The sequence below is a fragment of the Nothobranchius furzeri genome, chromosome 10 (assembly GCF_043380555.1).
Source record: "Nothobranchius furzeri strain GRZ-AD chromosome 10, NfurGRZ-RIMD1, whole genome shotgun sequence".
Lineage (NCBI taxonomy): Eukaryota > Metazoa > Chordata > Actinopteri > Cyprinodontiformes > Nothobranchiidae > Nothobranchius > Nothobranchius furzeri.
The window spans coordinates 64286587-64309570 of record NC_091750.1 but is presented as its reverse complement, the minus strand read 5'-3'; the positions used below and the strand labels follow the sequence as shown (position 1 = coordinate 64309570).

Here is a 22984-nt window from a genome sequence, read left to right as displayed (position 1 = left end):
CTGCAGGCTTCGAAGCACAGGAAAATAATAGCGGCTTGTAGGCCGGAAATTACGGTAATTACAAACTCTTTCCTCAGTAGAAATGTGTGTAAACAGTAAATAAAATAAAATGATAAATGTGTTTTAATGTCTAACAATATCTAAACTGAAAGACTGATTGTCTTTGGTGCACAGCATCACAGTCGCTACGCTGGGAGAGACTCCAGCAGGACAAAGCGGCGCTGGAGGAGGCGTTTGAGCTCCAGCTGCAGGAGCTCCAGCTGCAGCAGGAGGCAGAGCTGGCTGCTGTGGAGGAAGGGCTCAGGAAGTGTCATGCAGCAGAGATGGAGCACATGAGGGTGGAGCATCGGTCGGAAATGGAAGAGCTGAGCACTCAGCAGCAGGAGCAGGTGGGTGTGGAGGCTTTTCACGTGAAATCTGGGCTGTCACCAGAATCCTTCACTGTGTGGACATTTGTGGAATTGTTAGATGGAGGAGATGACAGTCAGCCACCAGGCAGCCATTCAGGAGCTCAGAGACATGCATAATATCACCATGGCAACACTGCACGAAGAGCACGCCCGCACCATGAGAGGTACGGCGCTAAACTTCATTTGGAAAACAAAATTAGGATGCAGGCTCCGTTGGAAGCAATTCTCTTTTTGTTGTTTTTCTGCATCCCTGTGTAGATTTAAGGAAAGCTCACGAGCAGCAGAAGAATCTTCTAGAGGAGGAATTTGAGAAACTCAGGCTTTCTCTACAGGTATTGTAATTATTTTAAACATATGTTTCGTTCCTGCATGTGCGCAAATGAGTTGTGCGTTTCCCATGTTTGATCAGGATCAAGTCGACACGCTCACGTTTCAAAACGAGAGTCTGAAGGACAAAGCCAAGCGCTTTGAGGAAGCTCTGAGAAGGAGTACAGATGAACAAATCCTTGTGAGTAAAAAGTCTGACACGATAAAGCCAGTACACCAGCTAAGAGTGGGTAAAAAACCTTTTTCTCTGTCCCCACGTGTCCACCAGGATGCTTTAGCTCCATACCAGCACATCGAGCAGGACCTGAAGAGCCTGAAAGAGGTTGTTGAGATGAAGAACCAGCAGATCCACCAGCAGGAGAAGAAGATCTCTGACCTGGAGAAAGTGGTAGGCTCAAATAAGCCACCTAAATATGATCAAGTACACAACAGACGATGATGATTCCGTGAATGAAAGATTGCGCGGTTGTCTGTTTTCGAGCAGGCCCAAAAGAACGTGTTCCTTGAGGAGAAAGTCCAGGTTCTGCAGCAGCAGAACGAAGACATGAAGGCTCGTATTGAAATGAACCTCGCCACCTCGAGGTAAGTCACGACCAGTAAATACGATACGTTTTATTAAACTGAGAAGTTTGGCTGTACTTCTTCATATCTCAGCAAGATCTAAACATTCCAAGTTCTCTCAGGCTTTTGAGAGCAGCTTCACCCTGTTTGGTTCTGACCCGGGGGTTCTACCAGCTGACTGTTTCCTAAATAATCTCATAGCCTTGCTGGGTGTGTGTACTGTAAGGACAACTGACATGTATTCTGGCCCCATGCCACAGAGCGATTTATAAACTGGTAGAATCACTTTGAAACCGATTCTGTGGTTTACTGGTAACCAGGGTGGAGATCCAAGAACAGGAGTGATGTGATCGGTTCTCTTGGTTCTTGTTAAGACTCTAGCAGCAGCATTCTGAGTAAGCTGCATCCACGTTACAGTGCAAACGGAGGCAGAGTCATGTTGCTGTTAGCCAATCAGAGATGAGCTGTTTGCATATCAGGAATATTAATGAGTAGACTCCTAATCCCATCATTCTCCACCCTCCACTCCTCCAAGTTAACTTTGACCTCCCGAAACAGGAGCCCCAAATCTTTTCTCCACTAAAAACGACTCACACGATATTCATTCAGAGATTGATTGGTGTAACAAGTGTAGGCCCACTCTGATATTTATTATATGGGCTATATTATATTAGTTGTTTTGGCAAAATATAAAAAGATAAATATCTACATTTTTCCAGTCAGACCCGACCCTTGCACACATTCTCATGCATTCCTATGATCTTGGGTTTTTGTCCAACAGGCAGCTGACAGAGAAGAACGCCAACCTGCAGGAGTCTGTCGAGAAGGAGAGCACAGAGAAAAAGCGTTTGAGTCGGAACAATGAGGAGCTGCTGTGGCTCCTCCAGACCAGCCCTCTCATGTCCCCGGCCTCCTCCCCCTTGCACCGCTCCTTCTCTACCTCCCCCGTCCCCTCGTCCCCCTTGTTCTCCTCCTCCTCTTCACCTTTCGCTGGATGCGACTCCCCCACTCACTGTCACGGCTGCCCTAAGCAAGCTCAATACTGCTCCCCTTCCCACCGAGGCGCCGCCAATCAAAATCTCTCACCGGGACCAGCCACGCCCACTCACAGGGTGGCTGTCAATCAAAATTACTCCCCCGGCCCGAGCACACCCACACACAGAGCATCAGTCAGCCGCTTTAACTCAAATGCGTCGCTGCAGAGTTAAAACCAGCTTTTGAAGCTTGCTCGTTCCCTTTTGCCCTCCTTTTTTTTAGATAATAAACAAAGTAGTCGGTACAGTTTAGTTTATCACTAAACTGTACGGCCACTGTGAAAGCATTGAAGTTACACAGTTAAAGCCAGTACAGCTAGTGGTGCCATATGTGTTAAATACACAAAAATACAAAAAAATGAATAAGCTTGCTCCTTTATTTAAGATTTGTACGAGCACAGAATATTTAAATGTATTACCTGTATAAAAGGGGCACAGGAAATGTTGATTGTTAAACCTCCTTGCTTGGGCAACAGTTTAAGTGGATTTTATCACATCAGTTTAACCAGAATACACGTAAATGCCTGGTTACTCCTGTAAACCTCGGCTAAATAAGCTGGACTCTATTCTGTCATTTGGGCTAGTTTCTTATTCTCAGATCTATTGTTTTTTTTTCCTGAACAAAGCGCCTTATTCTTGGTCCTGCCACCACACCAGCACAGAGTGACCAACTCACACGGGACGTTCGCTCAAGAATCGGTTCATAAATCAAAACAAAGCTCGATGGGTAGCCTCCCCAACGTCTACGTAACCTTTTCAAATTCCTTCAGCGCTTATGTTGGCGAGGAACAACGCTTCTTTGGAACCCCAGCCATGTTTACCTGCAACACACAAAGAACTTAATGTGTTTTTTAAAACCCTGTCAGGTCTTCCTTCAACACACGAGCTACTCTTTACTTTTGGGATCCCTCAGGTCAATGTGCAAAACCTAAGTCTCCAATTTACCTCAGCGGGAAGGTTTGTTCCGTCGCGTCTCGGCAGAAACGGTAATAACAAAAACGCGCAGCTGACAGAGAGCTCTGAGCTAAGAGGGAAACCTAGCACAGGAATCGCTGTTTTAAACCTGCATTTATTTTTTAAATGTGACGTTTGAATCTAATTTAATTTACACATGCGTTTTAAGTAGGCATGTACTGTGAAAGTCTTCCAGTTTAAATGTAACATAGTTATTGCTGTGATTTATTTATTTATTTATTTATTATTTATTACGCTTGAAATGTAAAAAAAATAATGTGTTTGTAACTTTAAACAATATAAATATATACATGTATTTCTCATGGGACAGAGGTAGAATATATGACACGAGAAAACAAAAATCTGCAAACGTCATCCTCACACCGACAGCTACATGCAAGCATTTGCCATCTTCTGGCTTGACTCTCTGAACTTCTGCATCAGAACGCTAGCCAGCCTTGAAACATTAGTGCATTGTTATTTGATATTATGTATAAAACGAACTTGTCAAGATCTGACAGGTCAGTAAATTAATGTAATTTTCCTCTGGGTGTAGAAAGCTCCTATGACTGTACTTCTCAGAGGACTTTCTAATGTAATTTGCGTCTATAAGCTATGTAGTCCTTAAAGAGGCAGGTTAACCTTCTGTTTACTGCTTTGTAATGTACTAAATTAGAGTAGACTTTTCTGAACTTGTAGTAACTTCTTCATAATCTCTTTTGTTAACTTGAATTTGACTGATCTTTTATATTCTTTACTTCTACGAACTACATTGAAATCTTGGTGTCCAAGAATATATCAGGGAAATCTGTTTGATTTACATTTTTAATAGTTGCCCATCCGACTTTAAAAGCTGTTTAGGGATTTCCCAGAATATTTTAATTTGCCCCTCTTTGAAAGTACAACAGAAAAATTTTTCCTGTATATTTGAATATTGAAAAGAATATTATTACTGTAAACTTTAGGCCCGTTTCCGCTGTCAGCACTTCCGGGTAATTTTACTGGACAGCATGCACGTGTCTCCATTCCACTGAGTCGGTCTGACAGGACCACCGTCCAGGCCATTTAGGGACCAGCCGAGTACCGGGATATGTACTCAGAAAAGGCCCGGTGGAGTCGCTACGAGGAGTTCTGGTTAACTCGTGCAGATTGGTTGCAACTCAGTAGGAAATGACACCAACACGTGTCACCAAACAACCGGTATTTGTAAAATTGGAAGATTGGCTAGTGAAGTGGAATGGGGCAAAAAGAAAATAAGTGTTGATGCTGCTTAAAATTGGCATTTCTATTCCTCAAGGCCAAAAAAGTGACGAAAATCCACCACCAAATGATGCTACTTTGTAGTCTCCTACAGATCAATGTAAAAAGAAAGGGGCCTTGTTCTTGTCATTGAACACTGCTTTTTACGTCACCCACATGCCCTCCCCGTCCCTCAAATGGATTAAATTATGCCATACTTCAGCAGAAGGAAACTTTTGATGTCATCAATGTCTGTGGACAACCTTTTAGTGCTGATCGGTGACGTCACTGGCTGCTGAAGCAGTTGCGATATGCTGACATCTTAGAAAAGTCCTGAAAGAGCTGATATTGAATGGAGACACAACGGCTGGGAGGATCGAGCCATCATATGTCCTGGTCACTCCTCCTCCTCCCAGAATATTCCCAGAACTCCTGTAGAGGAAACATGTCATGGCTGCTTCCTGCTCCGGCGTCTGCTGACTGAATTACGCTCGGGGTTTCAGCCTTTTACACGGCTTTAAACAAGACACCCCGTCAAAGAAAATAGTTCATTTATTTTCAGAAACTTTAAGGGATACATCAGATATTATCAATGTGAGTGTATTTTAATTATTAACATAGCAGCAATCCAATTTGGAGCCATCAAAACTTTTTTCCCACAGAAAACCACTTTAAAAATTCTTAACTATCACTTTATTATTTAAACCGTACTTGAAAGGGATATCTGTAAATAGACAAGGCTAGAATTAAAAAAGAAGAGAGTAAGTCTGTTAGCAGTTACATCATTAACGGCAGCATGTCCGATGTGGTTTTGTTTATTAGTAAATGAATGCATGAGTGATGAGTGGGTGGGCTTGGTTGGGGGTTTCTTTATTTACCACCACCCGCACTAGAAACTTTCTTGGTTTACCTGTTCTGAAAGTATATTGAGACCCTGCACACACGTAGTCCGGTATCCCACAAAATGAAGATGTTTTTCTACAGTCTGGCCTGTCATCAACACAGCGGTGAAGATACGCCAAAACCAGTTCTTTCAAAGAGTCCGACTAATTATCTGTTGCCAGCCTGCTTGTGGATGTAAATAACCGGGGTTTTAGGTTTTGTAACATCGCTGACCGTGAAGCTTTAAACTCACTTGTTTTTTCAAGTTGAATGCTCGATGTAGGCGAAGGACGACATTAAGGACAGTTTTTGCCTGCCACCTAGTTATTCCACAACCAAGGAATATCTTCGGCAAAGATACACACAATTTTGGGATCTACCGCCGCCTGTGAATGTGCTTCACAAGGCACTGGATTTTTTGAAAACCAAGTGGTGTACACCCATATTTGGGCAGAAGAGAATTTCCGGTTTTCCGAACAGCCAGCTACGTGTGCACTTGGCATAAGGTTCACCAGCACTCCTGCTCTGAATGTTTCCAGCCCAGCGGGTGAGCACCATGTAAAGGATAGCCAGTTTTTCAGCTGCAGATAAATGGGTCTCTGTCTACTCTACCAGCACTTTTGATGGTCTTTTCATTAACCTTCAGCATTTTTGTATAATGCATAAACAGGGTTAACCGCTCTTAAACGGAAGAATGTTAGAGATAGAGTAGGAGAACTTATCAATTCTCATTGAATTTTTATATATACATCTATATCCACGCTGATGATTATGAGAATGTCTTTGATTAATTACAAAAATATACCAGTCAGAAATTCACTGTGTTTTCAGATGATTAGATTTACTATTCACCCGGGACGCTGACAGATTCATCACCTCCGGTGCAAAAACTGAAGTCTACAAGGATGCAACAAAGCTACTGTTTACAAATGACAGCACAAAGTTCTCATTGTCATCTGAAATCTTTAGAGTGGTCCTTAGTTTCTAAACTCTAAACTGGTATTGAGCCTTCGATGTGTCCTGTGGACATTTGTGTCTCACTTTGAATGTCAAAAATGTAGTGAGTGCAGTTTTTTTTACAAGTCTTTCGTGTGATTCCGGTTAATATTGAAGGACCTGTTGTTGGACCACTTTGTAGCAGCCGTTAACTATGTAGCATTTAATTGGACCATAGAATAACATGATGGGTAATTTATTACGTTTGTTAAAACACACATATTGATATTTAAATGCTACGATTGCAAATGTTTCTACAGCTTGTCCACCTTCGCCTCGAGAATTTGAATTTATCGAGGTAACCTCTAAAATAGGTCCGGTGTTCTGAGAAAACGTCCTACTTTGGCAAAACGTCCTACCCGTAGGTGAATTTTACGGTCTTTTACATGACACAAACCCTACCCCTCACCCTACCCCTAACCCTAACCAAAGAAACAAAGTACTAATACTTACTACTTATCTATTTTCCTGCAAAGATGACAGCGGAGTAGCAATCCCCTTTTGTGTTGTGCGCATGCGCGCACATGCTCAGTAACAACGGGTAGGACGGTTTACCGGGTAGGAGAAATTCTCAGAACACCGGCTGGATTTTGGTCCCAAGACTAGCCTTTGGCGCTGCTTGTATGTTTGAATGTAAATACATTTACAACTTGAGTTGTGTCTTTGTGTGCCAGCAGAGAAATGGAAGCATGTTTTCTCTGCCTTAATGCTGTTTCTTGTTTTCTCGCTCTCTTTCTCATCTTTTAGCTCTCTGTATTTTTCATGGTTTAGACGTAGCTGTAGATTGGGAGATTTAGAAGACGAGGAATAAAACTGCTCAACAATGTAATGTAAACACAGAATGTTGATGCTTGTCTTTGTAGTTTCTGCAGAGGACAGCAGTATTAAAAAATTACAAAATGGAAGAAAATTTGTTTTATTTTGAAGGGTAAATTTTGAGGATCAGGTCTCTGCTTTTTGCAGATGATGTGGTCCTGTTGGCTTCATCAGAACGCGATCTTTTGCTGGAGCGGTTCGCAGCCGAGTGTGAAGCAGCTGGGATGAGAATCAGCTCCTCTAAATCTGAGACCATGGTCTTGATTCGGAAAAGGGTAGAATGCCTTCTCCGGGTCAGGGATGAGGTCCTGTTCCAAGTGGAGGAGTTTAAGTATCTCAGGGTCTTGTTCATGAGTGAGGGAAAACTGGAGCGTGAGATCGATAGGCGGATTGGTGTTGCATCTGCAGTGATGTGGGCGTTGTACCGGTCTGTCGTGGGGAAGAGAGAGCTGAGTCAGAAGGCGAAGCTCTCGATTTACCGGTCGATCTACGTTCCTACCCTCACTTATGGTCATGAGCTTTGGGTAGAGACCAAAAGAACGAGATTGCGGATACAAGCGGCCGAAATGAGTTTTCTCCGAAGAGTGGCTGGGCTCTCCCTTAGAGATAGGGTGAGAAGTTTGGTCATTCGGGAGGGGCTCGGAGTAGACCCGCTGCTCCTCCACATCGAGAGGAGCCAGTTGAGGTGGCTCGGGCATCTGGTCAGGATGTCTCCTGGATGCCTCCCTGGTGAGGTTTTCCGGGCACGTCCAACCGGGAGGAGACCTAAAGGTAGACCCAGGACACGGTGGAGGGACTATGTCTCACAGCTGGTCAGGGAACGCCTTGGGATTCCCCCGGAGGAGCTGGCCCAAGTGGCTGGGGAGAGGGAAGTCAGGGCCTCTCGCCTTAGGCTACTGCCCCCACGACCCGACTCCGGATAAGCGGATGAAAATGGATGGATGGGTAAATTTTGAACAGCTTATAATCGATTTAAATTGAAATAATTACTGATTATGGTTGTTTTTTTTATCTCCAGTTGACTATTGTTGAACCAGTACTGGAACATTTATTATTCAATGTTTACATTTACATCACTATGTTTATGTTTATTCATTTAGCAGACGCTTTTATCCAAAGTGACGTACAATTTGTAACCTATAGGGCATGCTGTGATCTGTGGGGGAAACCGGAGTACCCGGAGGAAACCCACGCATGCATGGGGAGAACACGCAACTCCACGCAGAAAGGCCACAGCTGAGTTTCGAACCTGCAACCTTCGTGCTGCGAGGCAACAGTGCTAACCACTGTGCCACCATGAATTGCATTTGAAAAACTTGCACAAAGCCCAAGATATTCAGCCCGTGAAGCAGTTAAAACATGAAAACAAGGACATTTTAACATTTTAATTCCATCTATTTAAGACAATTTCCAAGTTTTCCCTAATTCCATTTAGGTTACACTACTATTAGCAAGGCCTTGGCAATAAAACACATAAAAAGGGCCCATATGAATACTCTTGATAAAAGTCATGCAACCACAACAGTTTATTGCACTCTTCTCAGAGCACAAGCCACAGACACGAACCCCTTGCATCTCTACAGCAACCTCACTTTCGGACAAAGTGAGACAGGACGTCGATGGGCAGAGGGAAGATGATGGTGGAGTTCTTCTCTGCAGCGATGGTGTTGAGGGTTTGCAGGTAGCGAAGTTGCAGAGCTGATGGAGACTCCGCTATCACGAGGGACGCTTCCTTCAAGGCACGGGACGCATTCATCTCCCCCTCGGCTGCAATAACCTAAAACAAGAGAGAAACAGAGGTTGGAGCGGTGCATAAAAACAAGTCAAAAATCAATTTTGTTAGAATGAACTTGTCTCAACATTGTGTTGTATGTGCTGACCTTTGCTCTGGCCTCTCGAGCAGCCTCCGCTTCAGCAGCCATGGCTCTCTGCAGCTGAACGGGCAGCTTCACATCTTTGATCTCCACTCGCTCCACCTTGATGCCCCAGTTGTCTGTGGCTTCATCCAAATTGGACTGGAAAAGACCGAAAGAGGAATGTCTCACACCTGAAGCTTATAGTTTACCTCCAAAGCACCACACGCATCATAAAAACACCTGCTATGTGGACTCTTGAAGTGCAGAATTTGACCTTTTGACCTTCTTCTGCAGATCAGGCATTATAATTGATAACAGAATGATTGATAATGTCGAGTTGTTGGTAATTGAAAAAAGTAGCTTGAGATATTTTTAGAGCCGACAATTTTTTTCTAAGTCAAAATTAGCATTGTTAGCTCAATGTTAGCATCTAGCCTTCTTTACCTGATGGTAAATGGCCTGTATTTGATATAGCGCCTTCTAGAGTTCTGGAACCCCCAAGGCGCTTTACAACACAATCAGTCATTCACCCATTCACACACACATTCACACAATGGTGGGGATGAGCTACGATGTAGCCACAGCTGCCCTGGGGCACACTGACAGAGGCGATCGAGGCTGCCGAGCACAGGCGCCACCGGTCCCTCCGACCACCACCAGCAGGCAAGGTGGATTAAGTGTCTTGCCCAAGGACGCAACGACAGTGACAGACTGAGCGGGGCTCAAACCTGCAACCTTCCGATTACGGGGCGAGCACTTAACTCCTGTGCCACCGTCGCCCTGTACCTGATATTAGCGTAAAACAAAAAGATGCAACTAAAACAAAAGAAATAACTTCTGGGCTGCTCTGGAGGGTGTCAAATTACAAATGACAGCACAGTGTTTGTGTTGAACAGAGACAAACATACAGTTGCAACCACTGGTGTACTATTAAAAACAGATCACTTGGGATTGACTTATCCAGCCTACCTGTGGGAATTTCAAATTTTTATTTATATTCTGACTATTTATATTAAATGTTTGAATTTATTTTATTTTATCATATTTATATTTTGATTGTCATGCCATACCATATGACTGATTTAGTGAAAAAGCATAATACAAACGGCAGCCCGCTGCTACACCAGCTCTGTGGTGTTAAAGGCTTGGCGATTTTGCGGGCTCACATATGATTGGCTCTGGAACCAGGAAGTATGAAGGCAGCACTGACTGTAAACAATGACTCCTTCCCTTTTTAGCTTTTTAAGAATGAGAGCTCCGGTCAACCCTCCCCCAGCCAGCTGTGAGGAAAATCTGTTTCAATGTATCTTTCCTTCCAACACAAATGAGACATTTTACTGTGTCGTGATTATTTCACAGTAAAATTCCTACTTATTGCACCCTTAAGATTCTATACCTGCATGCTGTGAGCGATGCCCTCACGGTCAGACAAGACCTCAGCGAGGTTCTTAGTACCCAGAACATTTCTGAGGGTGGTTTGAGCCAGCAACCGGGTGGAAAAGTCAGCGTTAGTCACATTGGCTACAGAGGCGATGGGGTCATTGACCCGGAAGTACACCACCCCGTCCACACAAACAGTAACTGAGTCCTTAGTCAGAATCTGAAGAGGAAATGAATTATTAGGTTTATGCAGTTTGATTTGGAAATATAAATGTGCAGTTTTTATGAAACGCTTATTATTGTGTGGAAACCTGCCTCTTGAGGTGGGATGTCAAATGAAACGGTTCTCAAATCCACTTTCACAAAGGAGTCAGTGCATGGCAAAATGAAGAAAATTCCTGTTCATGGTATAACAATGTGCTTTAGTCAGAAACACTGAATGATTTAAGTAAAAGAAAAGAAAAGTTAACAAATAGTGCACCTGGTCCTTTTGGTTTCCTGTCTGTGATGCGGCCCAGTCTGAAGATGACAGCCCGCTCGTACTCCTGAACAATCTGCAACCACCAAACACGGCTCACTTTCACACTCACAGAATAGGAAACACTGTTTTTTTTTGTTTGTTTGCCACTTTGTTTTTATGTTTGTCAGTTTGTTTTGATTCACCTTCAAGCAAAACCAGATTGTGATGGGGAAGAGCAAAAACGAGAAGAGGCCAGAGAGGATGACGATGAACCAGCCGATGCACCCTAGAGACCCTGTGCGTGACTCAGCTGCAGAAGAAAAAAAAACAAATGTATTTCTAAATGTGTTTGACTGCTTTACTGAGCTGAAACTGAGACTCAAGACAGGAATTTTTGTTTTCTTTCACAATCAAAGTAATTTTCCATCCTTGCATGAGCTAAAACGTCAGTATTACACAACAGAAAATGGATGGCTTCCTTTTAAAGCTTTACAGCTTGTAGCGCTGTCGGGAGATAAAAGGTGTGCCAACACACATGTGTTCTTTGAGATCAGGACCCATTACCAGCAACTTTCCCTCTGACAAAGACTCCATCTCAATGTGCAAACATTGAAATATTTGCAGACATACTTAGATCTTTGCTAAAAACAAGAAGGTTTCCATATCTATTGAGGCAAGCACCACCAGCTAGTATTTTTAAATCACGCTTGAAAACTCACTACTTAAACCTAGCATATACCACATAAGTATGAACCTCACTTAGATCAACATTGTTTAAAAATGGAATTCACAATATCAACTTCCGTACTATTGAGGTATTTCTTAAAATGTTTTTCTAATTTTTAATCTCCCTGTGTCTTATTGATTTTTAGCTGTTAGTTTTGGGGATTTTTGTTGTATTTCTTTTTTCTTTTTTTTTTAATCTTTTATCTGTGTTCGTCCGACATGATTGTATAACGCGGTTTAAATTCACTAACATTTTTGCTGTACAGTGCCTTGTTTGGTTGTAATGCCATGTTAAATGCGCTTTATAAATAAAATTGGATTGGATATCTGTGTGCTTCTGCGACCTCGATTCCAACTTCAGCTACTCCCATCAGTGGGTTTTCCGGTGAAAAAGCTACTAAAACTTTTAAATTACGCCGACATTAGATCAGAGTGAAGCACTATTAGAGTGACAGTTATATTTTAATGGGAAATGCCAATTTGTTCACAGCCCATGATGTTCTGCTTCCTGTGCCTTTCACTATAAACACACAAAAACCACACAACACTGCCTCTCTGAGCCAAACCACAGGAAAGCAGTGGGAACAGCTTTGTGTGGTTCAGATGAGGTGCTTTCACAGTTGCTTCATAACAGACCTGAGGTTTAAGCTCGAACTCAAAGGAAATTGCAGTATAGTCTATGAAAGCAAGTGTGTGCATGGAAATAGATGTAAATGAGGTGTAGATAGCGTTGAGTCAGAGTACAGCAGCTCCAGATGATAGATCATTTTCATTTATGTGAGGAAAAATTAAAATATTAGAGGTAATTAACATCTTTTTGTAAACACAAAACTACAGGGAACCGCACACACACACACACACACACACACACACACACACATCTGGTCACATGCTTCTGGGACCGTATATCTGTGATTTTTGTCTCTATGGCGATGGAGTTGTGGCTCATGTTTGCTTATCGACACAAAGAGCATAATAAACTCCTGCTCACATAACACACACAAAAATTGTCTACGTTTAGGAAAAATAAACAAGACTAATTCAAAGAATCAAATCTTTTAGTAGCTGTGGTTTTTAATCCCCCATTTTATTGATTGATTGTATTTTGGATTTAAAATAAAAGGTTTTACTTGCATATCAAGTTATCTTTGCTGGCGACCTTTCCTCTCTGGCTTTCCATTTGGTGCTCCATTCCTGTGCGCCGGTCAGGACTGAGAGAGTGGGGAGTTAGCAGAAGCAGATCACATAAAGAGGAAGCGATCCAGCCTTTTGAAGCAGCGTTGCAGCCATATAATGTGGCTTAATGTGTAGGTGTGGCTCTGAGCTGATGATCGACAGAGTGCAAGCTTCAAGTTTCTCGTGGGTTAAAAAACAAACTCAAAGGTTGTGAAATTGTTTATGGAATGTAGATTTTATGGAAAATATACCAGTGAGATTCATTTTACAATGCACATATATTTATTTATTATGTATATATATATAAGAATAGTTGTAGGAGTAGGGATACACCAATTATTGGTCTATTCCTACTCTACTCCAATAGATAGACCAATAAATTTGTTGGGAAACACATTGGTGTATCTATTGGAGTGGTTTAGGGATGGATCGACCCATTTATTGGTCTATCCCTACTCTTACCGTAGTATGTAGGGCCAATATTTTCCATTTTTTGTATGTATGACATTGGCCGATATACCAGATTTTAAAACAAGCACATCCGTGGGCAGTCTGGTGCCGCTGCCAAATTTTATAAATGCATATATCCTGAAAATCATCTGCTTAATAAATGCTCTCAATTTTTTTCCCACAATATATTTATAGCTATATTATGTTAGAATGTTGTGAAAAAAGGTTTAAAGGTCATTTGTTTTCGAAATTTGCCTAAACAAACATTTAATATCGAGCTGTTCACAATTAACATTCAAGACTTGATTAAATGTATTGTTAAAAAATTTATTTGGATCAGAAATGTTGGGCATCCAATGTCATTAGTGATATTTTTGCATGTTAGTAAGGAAGGAAACATCGGCCAAAAATCGGCAGCACATATCAGCCGTTGGAAATATCGGAGTAGGGATAGAGCGATTAATCGGCCGAGCACGAGTCCTATTTCCATGTTGTCGTTCTTTTTGAAAACACAGAAACGGTTTTGTTACCTGTTGACACTACGTTTCGCCGACGGCTGCCGGCTTCTTCAGGCTGACGCTGATGGTGGCGCGTCCCTTCCTTCTCCGTTTATCTGCGGCCGCTGTCTCCTCTCCGACGATGCATCGTCCTCTGCTGCCCGCAGATAAACGGAGAAGGAAGGGACGCGCCACCATCAGCGTCAGCCTGAAGAAGCCGGCAGCCGTCGGCGAAACGTAGCGTCAACAGGTAACAAAACCGTTTCTGTGTTTTAAAAAAGAACGACAACACGGAATTAGAACGACACAGCAAGAACACACCTACGACGTTCAAATGAGTCCTATTTTATGAGGAAAGTGTACCCGTCACAAATGGAACCTGTAATTTATTCTAGAATAATTTGGAATTTACTAAATTCGTTATCTGAGAAAATGTGACCATTTTATTTAGTAAAAGTGGTAATTATGAATGGAAACAGCATCTTGTGACTAGTCTCATGACTATTTGACATGTGACTTGTTGATCTGCGTTGAGCAATAATTTTGTTTGATAAGAGTCATAAAAAACCTTGTCAGATAGGAGAAAGCTGTAAAGCCAGCCTGTTTAATCAGTGAAAACGGACAGGGATGTGAGACGTTTTATATTCATTTATTTTGTTATTTAATCAGCTTGAGTCATTGTATATAACAAGGCTGTGAATACTACAGAATACAGTAACAGACAAAATAAAGAATATCAAGTTTTGTTGTTTTCAATCAGTGAACTGCGCTTGAGTTCATGAAGTTGTCATTTTTAAAGGGAAAGAATTTCTAATCTGAAGAATTTAACAAAATACTGCTGTATTTTTTAAAGTTCGTACATAATCCAACATATTTTGTGTATCGGCGTGTACACAGTTCATTATGTCAGGTCAAATACTGCAGTCACAGTGTTTAGTAAACATTCAAAACACAAATCACAGTAAACACACACAAAAAAAACATGATCAGAGCTGCCAAATGCAACAAATATAACAATCACACTCCTGACCCCAAACCTGAATGACCTGCAGATATTTACAGTATTTAAAAACGTGACTCCAAACGACAAGTCAGGGAAAAGTTCACAGTAAAATAAAAACTGAGTTAGGCTCACAAATTCATTCAACTTAACCCTCTCAGGCTCAAAATAAGTTTTGATAAAAGGATGAGCAACTAAGTCCTTCAGAGGTACTTCTGAGTTAAAAATGCTCATGAAACACGTGTGTGGAGTAACCAGGTAGGTCGGTTTTAACGTTGCACATCTGCAACGTCTGCCTCCAGAGGGTTAAAAACATCATAATTTCATTTACTATTTAACGTCATCTTTCCATATTTTCTATAATTCTTTATTAAATGTACTCCTAAAAACAGGCAAGTCAAAGCTAAAATAGGAACTACTTGTATTATATTTAACCTAATTAATATTTACAAGTGAAATGACATCCAGAGTAGTGTTTGGGCTCACTGAGGCGGGTGATTCTTCACTAACTAAAAAGGCAGGGATTGGTACGTGCGCGAGTCTTAAGGTGTAGGTTTTACTGCCAGCCTAACTGGGGGTGTAGTCCCGGCTGGGGTGGGAAGGGGTTTCCCGCGCCTGGAGTGTAGCTGGTGAAACTGTTGGCTTGAGGAGGAAAGCCCTCCAAAGCAGATGAAGGGTGAGCCTGGAGCAAAAAAATAGGGCAGATGGGTCAAATATTCAATCAGATCACAGAGTACAGGTGTGTGTGTGTGCATGTGTGTGTGTGTGTGTGTGTGTGCGTGTCTACCTGCAGCAGGGCAGACTGCATGGTTGGGTTATGGAGGCCGCTGAGAGCAGCAGGGGAAGCAGCAGGAGAGAAGCCTGGTACTGCAGGGAAGGAGAGCAAGCTGGGAAACCCACTACCTCCTGGAGGCTGGAGAGCACCGCTCAACCTGGGGGGAAAGAAAAACAACGCTCAAAACTTCTAAAGTTACTGATTTAAACCACCAACATTCAGATGGTGAGTCCCACTAGCTGTCCTGCTGAGTCAATGTTAGTACTTAAAGGGGCTGAAGAAAACCTTTTTCTTTTTACAAATGGAAACTTTTCTTTGAGGCTCTATATACATGACAATTTGTTGGGGCTCAAAATGGCCCAGGAGCTCTGATAAATAGCAAACTCAACCCCACATTAAAGCCCTATAGTGGAAACATTGGTTTGCCCCGCCCACTCGGTCAGAACATGAATAGTAAACGAGCTACATGCTGACTGACTGGTTAAGAGCTCTATGACGCTGCCTGGAGCTGGAAACGTCGGTAGCACCTTGGGCTAGCGTTAGCAGTTGCTCAGACTAGCGTTGTCCTGTGGTTAGCATTACTGCCACCAACATTTATATACTGCTGATGTTGACGTGGTGGGTTGAGGTTGGCTAAGGGGGTGAATCTAAGTTGATGAAGCTTTATAGCAGCTTTCCTCAGAATGAACCGTCTCACCGTTACGGCTTTTAGACACCCTGAGCTGGCCAAAGACAACAAGGTAAACATGGCTTTGAACTCTATGACCCTTTTAAGCAGTCATACTGTACAGTTCGAATAACCGGCCAATAAGAACTGGTCAGAATCTCTCATGTGCAGTGTGTTATTCATAATTTTTAAAGTATCAAAGTCTTATGAAGAGAACAAAATAAGTACCTAAGTTTCTGATATACTTAAATCGTTTTTCACCTTTGACAGCTTCAGATGTCAACAAAGGTGAGACTTTTACTCCAATAATGACAAAAATCCTTCTGCAAGACTGTCAAAGAACTTAGAGTAATAAACCAGCATCTGAGTGACAACACAACAGGACTTTGGACCTTATAGGTGCAGCGTTTTACTTATCAGGCAAAACTATAGATGGAAAAATCAATGGTTTTATTTATGATGCTCCACTAGAGCCACTTTACAAGCAAGTGGAAATGAGTCATCTATACTTTAACTAATATTGTTTTCTGTTATAAATTAGCTCTTATCAGTTTTCTATTTCCTAATGACAACTGCAATCATTTTCCATGGCATTTGTGTGCAGGACAGTAAAATTCAGACATACCCAGGCTGGAAATTGGAGCTGAAAGCAGATGCAAACCCAGGTAAAACTGGTGACGATGATGGAACTCCAGCAGCAGCTACTGCTGCTGCTGCAGCGGCCTGCAGCGGAGCCACGGATGCTACTGAAGCAGGAGCTGCTCCCGGCAGCCCTATGAACGAAGGCAACACGGGGCTCCTGGTACCGTGTGCACCTGACACACCCAGTCCAGGAAAGGTAGTGGGGCTAGCCCCGGGTGTGAGGCCTTGGAATATAGAAGGGGCCGATGTGAGGCCCAGACCAAAAGGTGAGGCTGCACTTGGAGAGGCACTGGGAGCTAAGCCTGGGTATATGGAGGTTGGTGGGTGATTGGAAATGTTGGTGGTGGGAGTGATTTTGGGCAGGGATGAAGGGATGGAGGCAGACGGCAGGGCTGGAAAAGGAGACAGTCCTGGATAATGAGATGGGGCCGGGCTGGAGGACAATGCCTGGAGGCCGGTGATGGCAACGGGGCTAGGGAGGGAGACCTGGGGAGAGCCAGGGGGCTGTGACAGACCCAAAGAACGTGCCAGAGCCGCCTGAGCGGAGCCAGGTGGAACCAGCGAGTTGACAGATGGTGTAACAGAACGAGAAGTGCCCTTGAAAGCTGAGGGTACGGGACTGTTGCTACCACTGTTACTTTCTCCAGAGTGTCTGTTCAGAGATCCGGCTGCGACAGCCTGAGCAGGGTGAACAGGGGAGGGCTTCGGACTGGGACCTGGGGTGGAACAGTTAGGAATACCAGGAGTGGAGGACCCAGGAGTGAGAGGTGCAGTTCCAGAGGGGGTGTAACTTCGGATCACTGACCCAGAGGGGTTGGCTGCTTGGGAGTGCAAACCAGAAAAGTTGGGTCCTGACTGGTCTGACAACTGGGAATAAGTCCTCTGCTGAGTTGAGCCCACAGAGTTTGTTTGTGAGTGGGAGTCGGTACCGCCGCGCGCCGACGCAGGGGTTCCTGGTCGGGAGAGGGCGTGGAAGGGGGAGGAGGGAAAACCGCCGCTCCCAGGGACCGGAGTTCCACAGGGAGTGCCCGAGGGGGTGCGGGCTTTAATGACCGATGAAGGTGTAGGTGTGATGTGCCCAGTGGGAGTTTGTGGTCCCGCTTTAATCACAGATGGAGACGGTGTTGGGGCAGGAGAGGATGCACGGGTGTTATGGGAGGGCACCATGCCAGGGAAAACTGGTGTGATGGGAGTAGTGGGAGGCTGTGGAGCAGGGGAAGCCTGGGGTGGGAGGGGCGTCGAAGGAGTAGACCCATGATGGATAAGTAGGGGTCCACTGTTGACTCCAGGTGAGGTGTTCTGTGGATTTCCAGGTTTGGTGTAACCTGAAAAATAAAAGTAACTTTATTTTGTAAATAATAATATGATGGAAATTCTACTAAAGACTAACGTCTAATTTAATCCAGGACATCAGCAGAATGGGTTAAAGCCCAACAAATGACTGAAAAGCACATTTTCATCCAGCGTCACCGAGGAAGGGAGAGCGAAGAGTAAAAGCCAGAGAGCATTCTTACGTGCGGCTCACTGCAGCAAAAGCTCATTCAAAAACAAATAAAAGGGGCGGTACGTGGTTTACCTTTGGGAAAACGTTTGCATCGTGTATTTAGATTGAGTTTAAATCAGCTTTAACAGTTTTATCAAACTAAAGTAGAAGTACGACTAAAATTTTTCCCCAGAGTTTAAAGGGATTTTTGGGGGAAATGTTGAAGATTTTTCGTGTAAAAGTTATAAATAATTCCCATCTGACCCACTGCATATAATTTACTGAGCCTCCATTAAGAAACATTACAGCCTTTAAGATTGACAAGCTAACGGCTAGTCTGAGCTTGGTAAAGCTCACTATTCCTGAGTAACCATAACAGGTCTAAGGGAGACAGAATAAAATATAACAGGGCAAGAAGACAACGTCCACATGTGTAGAGGTGTCAGGATTAAGCTGGCAGCAATCAACTTTGGTCTTGGCTACACTCAGACTAGCCGTTAGCTCATCGATCCCAAAGTAGTACCCGTGTCGCTCACTGTTTAAATGCTTATGCCAACCAACATGGTGGACCCACATGATAAGGGGACGTAGGTGCAAAAGGTCAATAAACAGTTTCTCCAAATTTAGTCAAGTCTTCTGGAACTGTTAATTTGGTAAAACACGCACAGAAATATACAATTACATAAATTACCCCCAAAAATCCCTTTAAATGACAATTCCATCTTCAAAACAAGTGAGGATGTTTTATAATAATAAAAAAGAATGCAAAACTTAGCAACTTTTTAAACCCCATGTTTATTTTTCCATTGTTATGTTAACTAATCTGCAGTATGGACCTGATACTTGGATTTAAAATGGTATTTGCAAAAACTAAGTGGGTCTCAACAGTAAAAACAGGGTTTCAATTACTTGCAAATAATTTACATTTTACAAATCTTTGTTGAAAACGAGACGTTAGTTTTGTTCTACAAACACGATCAGATGTTGCAATAAGAAAAGATAAGGCTTTTGCAAGCAATGCGAGATAAATGCGGGCAGAAATCAAACTTTAAGACAGTAAAAGACATTGTAAAGCTTCTGTCAGATGAATCTGGACACAATATTAAAATAAAACCAAAAGTAATCTACTGACTGGCCAGACAACAGAAATATCTGTAATAGCCAAGCCCCACTGACCCAAGGTGTATGACGCCATTTAATGTGTGCAAGCAGCACGTTGCAAAACCAAATTCAATGTATGCAAGCACGTTTGGTGAAAAAGAAAATTTAAAACACAACAGAAACACAATAAGACAGTAAAGTGTATTTTTCTGGTCAATCAGCGTGCTCCAACATGTTCAAATCAAACAGTTCAGCTGATAAAGAAGCACAGGGGGAAGCAGCATGCCAGCAAGTGCAGCTGCAAGCCTTAAGGAAGCTCTGTCTGCATACCTGCTGCTTTGTGAGAAGAGCTGTAGGGGGGAGGGGGCACGTTGGCTGTTATTACCCCTCCCACAGAAACAAGGCCTGCATTGTTGTACGCACCTGAGTGGCAGTCGCAAATAACATTGAGTCCTCAGTGAATTCATATACAAGCAACATCATTAAACAACCCCCCAACTAACTGTAACTTAACCAGATCACAGCAATAAAGCATAACTCTGTGTCGTTATGTCACCAAAGACCACATTATTACACCCTCAAATTAAAAATGACGGATATGCAGAAGGAATTTATTTCATTTCACATCTCACATCTCACTCTTTCCAAGGAAAACACTACTTTACCTAAACTTTTCCAAAAAGGAATGATAATTTACACGTATTTCATATTTACTGGGACTGCTAAGTGTTTGATTTGGACTAGAGGGGGTGGAATTAATTAGAAATAGGAGTGTAGCTCGATGTTTTGCTACAACGGCCTGCCGCATACGTTTGGAGAGGTTTTTGCTTACTTGGTGCGATGGTGGCGTGAGGTCGGCACGGCGGTATCGGGTACGGAACAGGTCGGTGGGGATTGTAGCTGGAAGGAAACTACAGACAAATAAACAAACGATGTGAAACATTTAAATGCTGATTACTTTTGAATACCAATGCGTCATTTTTTTATTTTTTATGCTCACTGGTTTAAATGGGCCAATAATCCGGGAAGCAATGCCTTTGCCCTCCATGTTGTTAGAGTCGTCCTTTTTCTCTCCTTCTTTTTTAACGGGAGGGATTCCCTGTGGTCACAAAAATATATCTATTATTGTCCATTAAAAACGTACTTTAAAATAATAATAATACACATTAAACACACTTTTGCTGCTGATTTTTTGGCCATCTGGAGTGGATGCCTTTAACTTTAACACTGACTTAACCAGCTGTTGAATCTTATTTCTGCACACTAAAACATAGCAGAATTAAACATTTAACCAAAGTTAATAAAACAAATCAATAAACTGACCAAGTTTTAAACAAAAAACACAGTAATCTAAAGAAATATCAGTTGACAATAATGTTTTAGAGCTTTCCAAATAATTTCAGGAACGTAAAAATATTTTAAATTAAATTGGGCAGCAGCACCAGGCTGTCCGCAAATGTGCCTGACTTTAAATCAGCTCTAATAAAGACTTAAAAAACCAGGAAATATCAGCCCCAATATATCTATCACTACTAACCACTCAAATATCGTGAAACAAACTTTGCAATGTGAGCTGCGGCAACAAAGGAAAAATGTATTCCCCTGAGATTAATAAAGTATTTTAAATTTCATTTTTGAAATCTGATTAAGCCCAATCTACTTTTTTCTTTTACTGCTGAGAACTTTTAGAAAAACTTTTGAAACAACTCAAGGCATGACTTTTTTACTTGAAGATACATAATTCCTGAACACACTGCATTAAAAAGGAGGAAAAATAACTCAATTTTAGAAATAAAAAGTATTATTCTGATAGTTCTTACAGGAAACGTCCCGGTGACCAAGCTGGGTCTGCCTTTAGGATACGGATTTCCTGGTATTATTCCACAGGATGAGATCATAGCTACAGGAGCTTTACAGCCAACCTTACACACCTAGCGAGATGAAGACATAACTGTTATACACAGTGTGGTCCATTTGCGGGAACAATAGAGCATAAAAAAGAAAAGCATCTGACTGGTTTTAAAGTCTTTAACTTGTGAGTTTTAAATGATGCGTTTTAAAAAGGTCCACGCACCTGCTCCAATATCCGCCGAGCTCGCTTCTTCTCAGATGCGTGTATGCGAAACAGATCCTCTACAGGACGATAGTTCTGAGCATCTGAAATGTTTCTGTATGAGAACGCAAAGTTACTAATGAGTAACCATCCATTCAAATACAGGATTTCATAAACAACAAACAGCGTCTCTGAAAAAGTTCTCACAATGCAATCAGCTCCAGGACAACAAGTCGGTCCTTTGAGAACGTGAAGCAGTTCAGGATATTTGCAACTTTGGTTGTGGAGATTGCTACCATTTTCTAGAGGTAAAAGAAAGAAACACATTTATAAATGTAAAAACATTCATCAAAGTACTGAAATTGGTTAAATGTTCAGTTACTCACATGCTGCAAAGCTTTCACTGCTTTGATCTGGGGCTCTGCCCATGAGAAGTACTTTAAGATGTCAATCACCTACAAATAGTCAGTGTATTGTTACAGCTTACAATTACATTACAGCTTCTCAGTTCCGTGTCACATAGAAGGTAAGGACGGTACTATGTACCCATGCATCTACTCCTGGGGCAATCTTCTCATCAACAGTGTTTATTATAGGTGCATGCTTAACATTGATTGCATCCTAATATGAAGTTAATAAAATAGATGAAGCCTGGACAGTACCTGCTCACTGGAGAAATATCCATGCACCTGCTCAATGGCTCTGACTCGTTGGTCGGTCAAGACGCACTGGAACACAGAATGTAAAATTTAAAAACTCTGCAGAAAAAAATATATTTTTTGTTATAAAATAAGTCAGAACGTTTATTACCTTTCTGATCTCATCCAAGACGATGTCAAAGGATTTCTTATCCATGTTTTTTTACTTAAACAAACGCGATTTTTCTGTAAATGCCAGATAACTATGTGAATTAAAAATATGTCTTTTTATAACGAGGCCAGCTGAGTTATAATACATTCATATGTTAATATTACTATGTCAGTTTCTCTGACATACAATTTGCAATTAAAACATAACTTTATGAAAACCCCAGGTTAATATCAATACATATATGCAGGACGTTATTTAAAAACAGCATGATCGTATTCGAGTAACTGTTTTCGACAGTGAACAATGTCTGCAGCGCTAAAACCAGATTCGGCTACGGCTAACAACAAGCTAGCGTGCTACAGATACACCTCTCATTGCCACGACGCAACAAGATTACGCACAAAAAGATGAAGCAATTGTTTGCACGGCTGTGAACTCAACTTTGCCAAAAATATGTCACAAAGCAAACGGGTATGTTTTTATAAACCGTACTAAATAAAACGTTGAAGAAAATGTAAAAATCTAGCTAGCTCCTGACAGCTTAGAACGTCAACAACGAAAGGACCCCTCTGAGAAGGCTGATCAAAAAACACTCGTGTTCAAAAACATGTATGAAAAATAAAAAGTCATACGGCCAAATAAAATTTACAAAACTATACATAAATAAATTCTGCAAAATCAATTTTGAA

At 42.1% G+C, this 22984-nt stretch overlaps 4 protein-coding genes across 6 annotated transcripts in view; 1 reads left to right on the top strand and 3 right to left on the bottom strand.

The window, feature by feature from the left end:
- The window catches only part of mtus2a (microtubule associated tumor suppressor candidate 2a), a 54306-nt gene extending 47068 nt beyond the window's left edge, over window positions 1–7238 (top strand). The window contains exons 10-16 of one of the 2 annotated variants that reach the window (XM_015961699.3): window positions 175–389; window positions 469–574; window positions 669–742; window positions 820–918; window positions 1006–1125; window positions 1222–1319; window positions 2080–7238. In XM_015961699.3, coding sequence (XP_015817185.3) covers window positions 175–389; window positions 469–574; window positions 669–742; window positions 820–918; window positions 1006–1125; window positions 1222–1319; window positions 2080–2506 — 1139 coding nt within the window. In that variant the 3' untranslated portion in view covers window positions 2507–7238. Of the gene's footprint in view, window positions 1–174; window positions 390–468; window positions 575–668; window positions 743–819; window positions 919–1005; window positions 1126–1218; window positions 1320–2079 lie in introns of both variants that reach the window. The other variant, XM_015961698.3, reaches the window with a different exon arrangement.
- LOC139072261 (craniofacial development protein 2-like) overlaps window positions 1–22984 on the bottom strand; it is a 243932-nt gene that overhangs the window by 209291 nt on the left and 11657 nt on the right. The gene's annotated exons all lie outside the window — the stretch shown is intronic.
- On the bottom strand, window positions 8590–13268 carry stoml3b (stomatin (EPB72)-like 3b). Its single transcript, XM_015961697.3, has 7 exons — window positions 12776–13268; window positions 11119–11225; window positions 10937–11009; window positions 10771–10853; window positions 10472–10675; window positions 9100–9234; window positions 8590–8996 (listed from the first exon to the last, which is right to left on the bottom strand). Exons 1-7 carry the CDS (start codon window positions 12831–12833, stop codon window positions 8808–8810), a joined length of 849 nt encoding a protein of 282 aa, XP_015817183.1. The 5' UTR covers window positions 12834–13268; the 3' UTR covers window positions 8590–8807.
- proser1 (proline and serine rich 1) lies at window positions 14395–22941 on the bottom strand. Of its 2 annotated transcripts, XM_015961694.3 has the most exons (12): window positions 22296–22941; window positions 22148–22213; window positions 21872–21940; window positions 21693–21787; window positions 21507–21600; window positions 21253–21363; window positions 20433–20531; window positions 20265–20343; window positions 19763–19855; window positions 16832–18173; window positions 15552–15696; window positions 14395–15446 (listed from the first exon to the last, which is right to left on the bottom strand). In XM_015961694.3, exons 1-12 carry the CDS (start codon window positions 22338–22340, stop codon window positions 15321–15323), a joined length of 2364 nt encoding a protein of 787 aa, XP_015817180.1. In that variant the 5' UTR covers window positions 22341–22941; the 3' UTR covers window positions 14395–15320. The 2 variants fall into 2 exon arrangements, with proteins under 2 accessions (XP_015817180.1, XP_015817181.1); XM_015961695.3 differs by lacking the exon at window positions 19763–19855.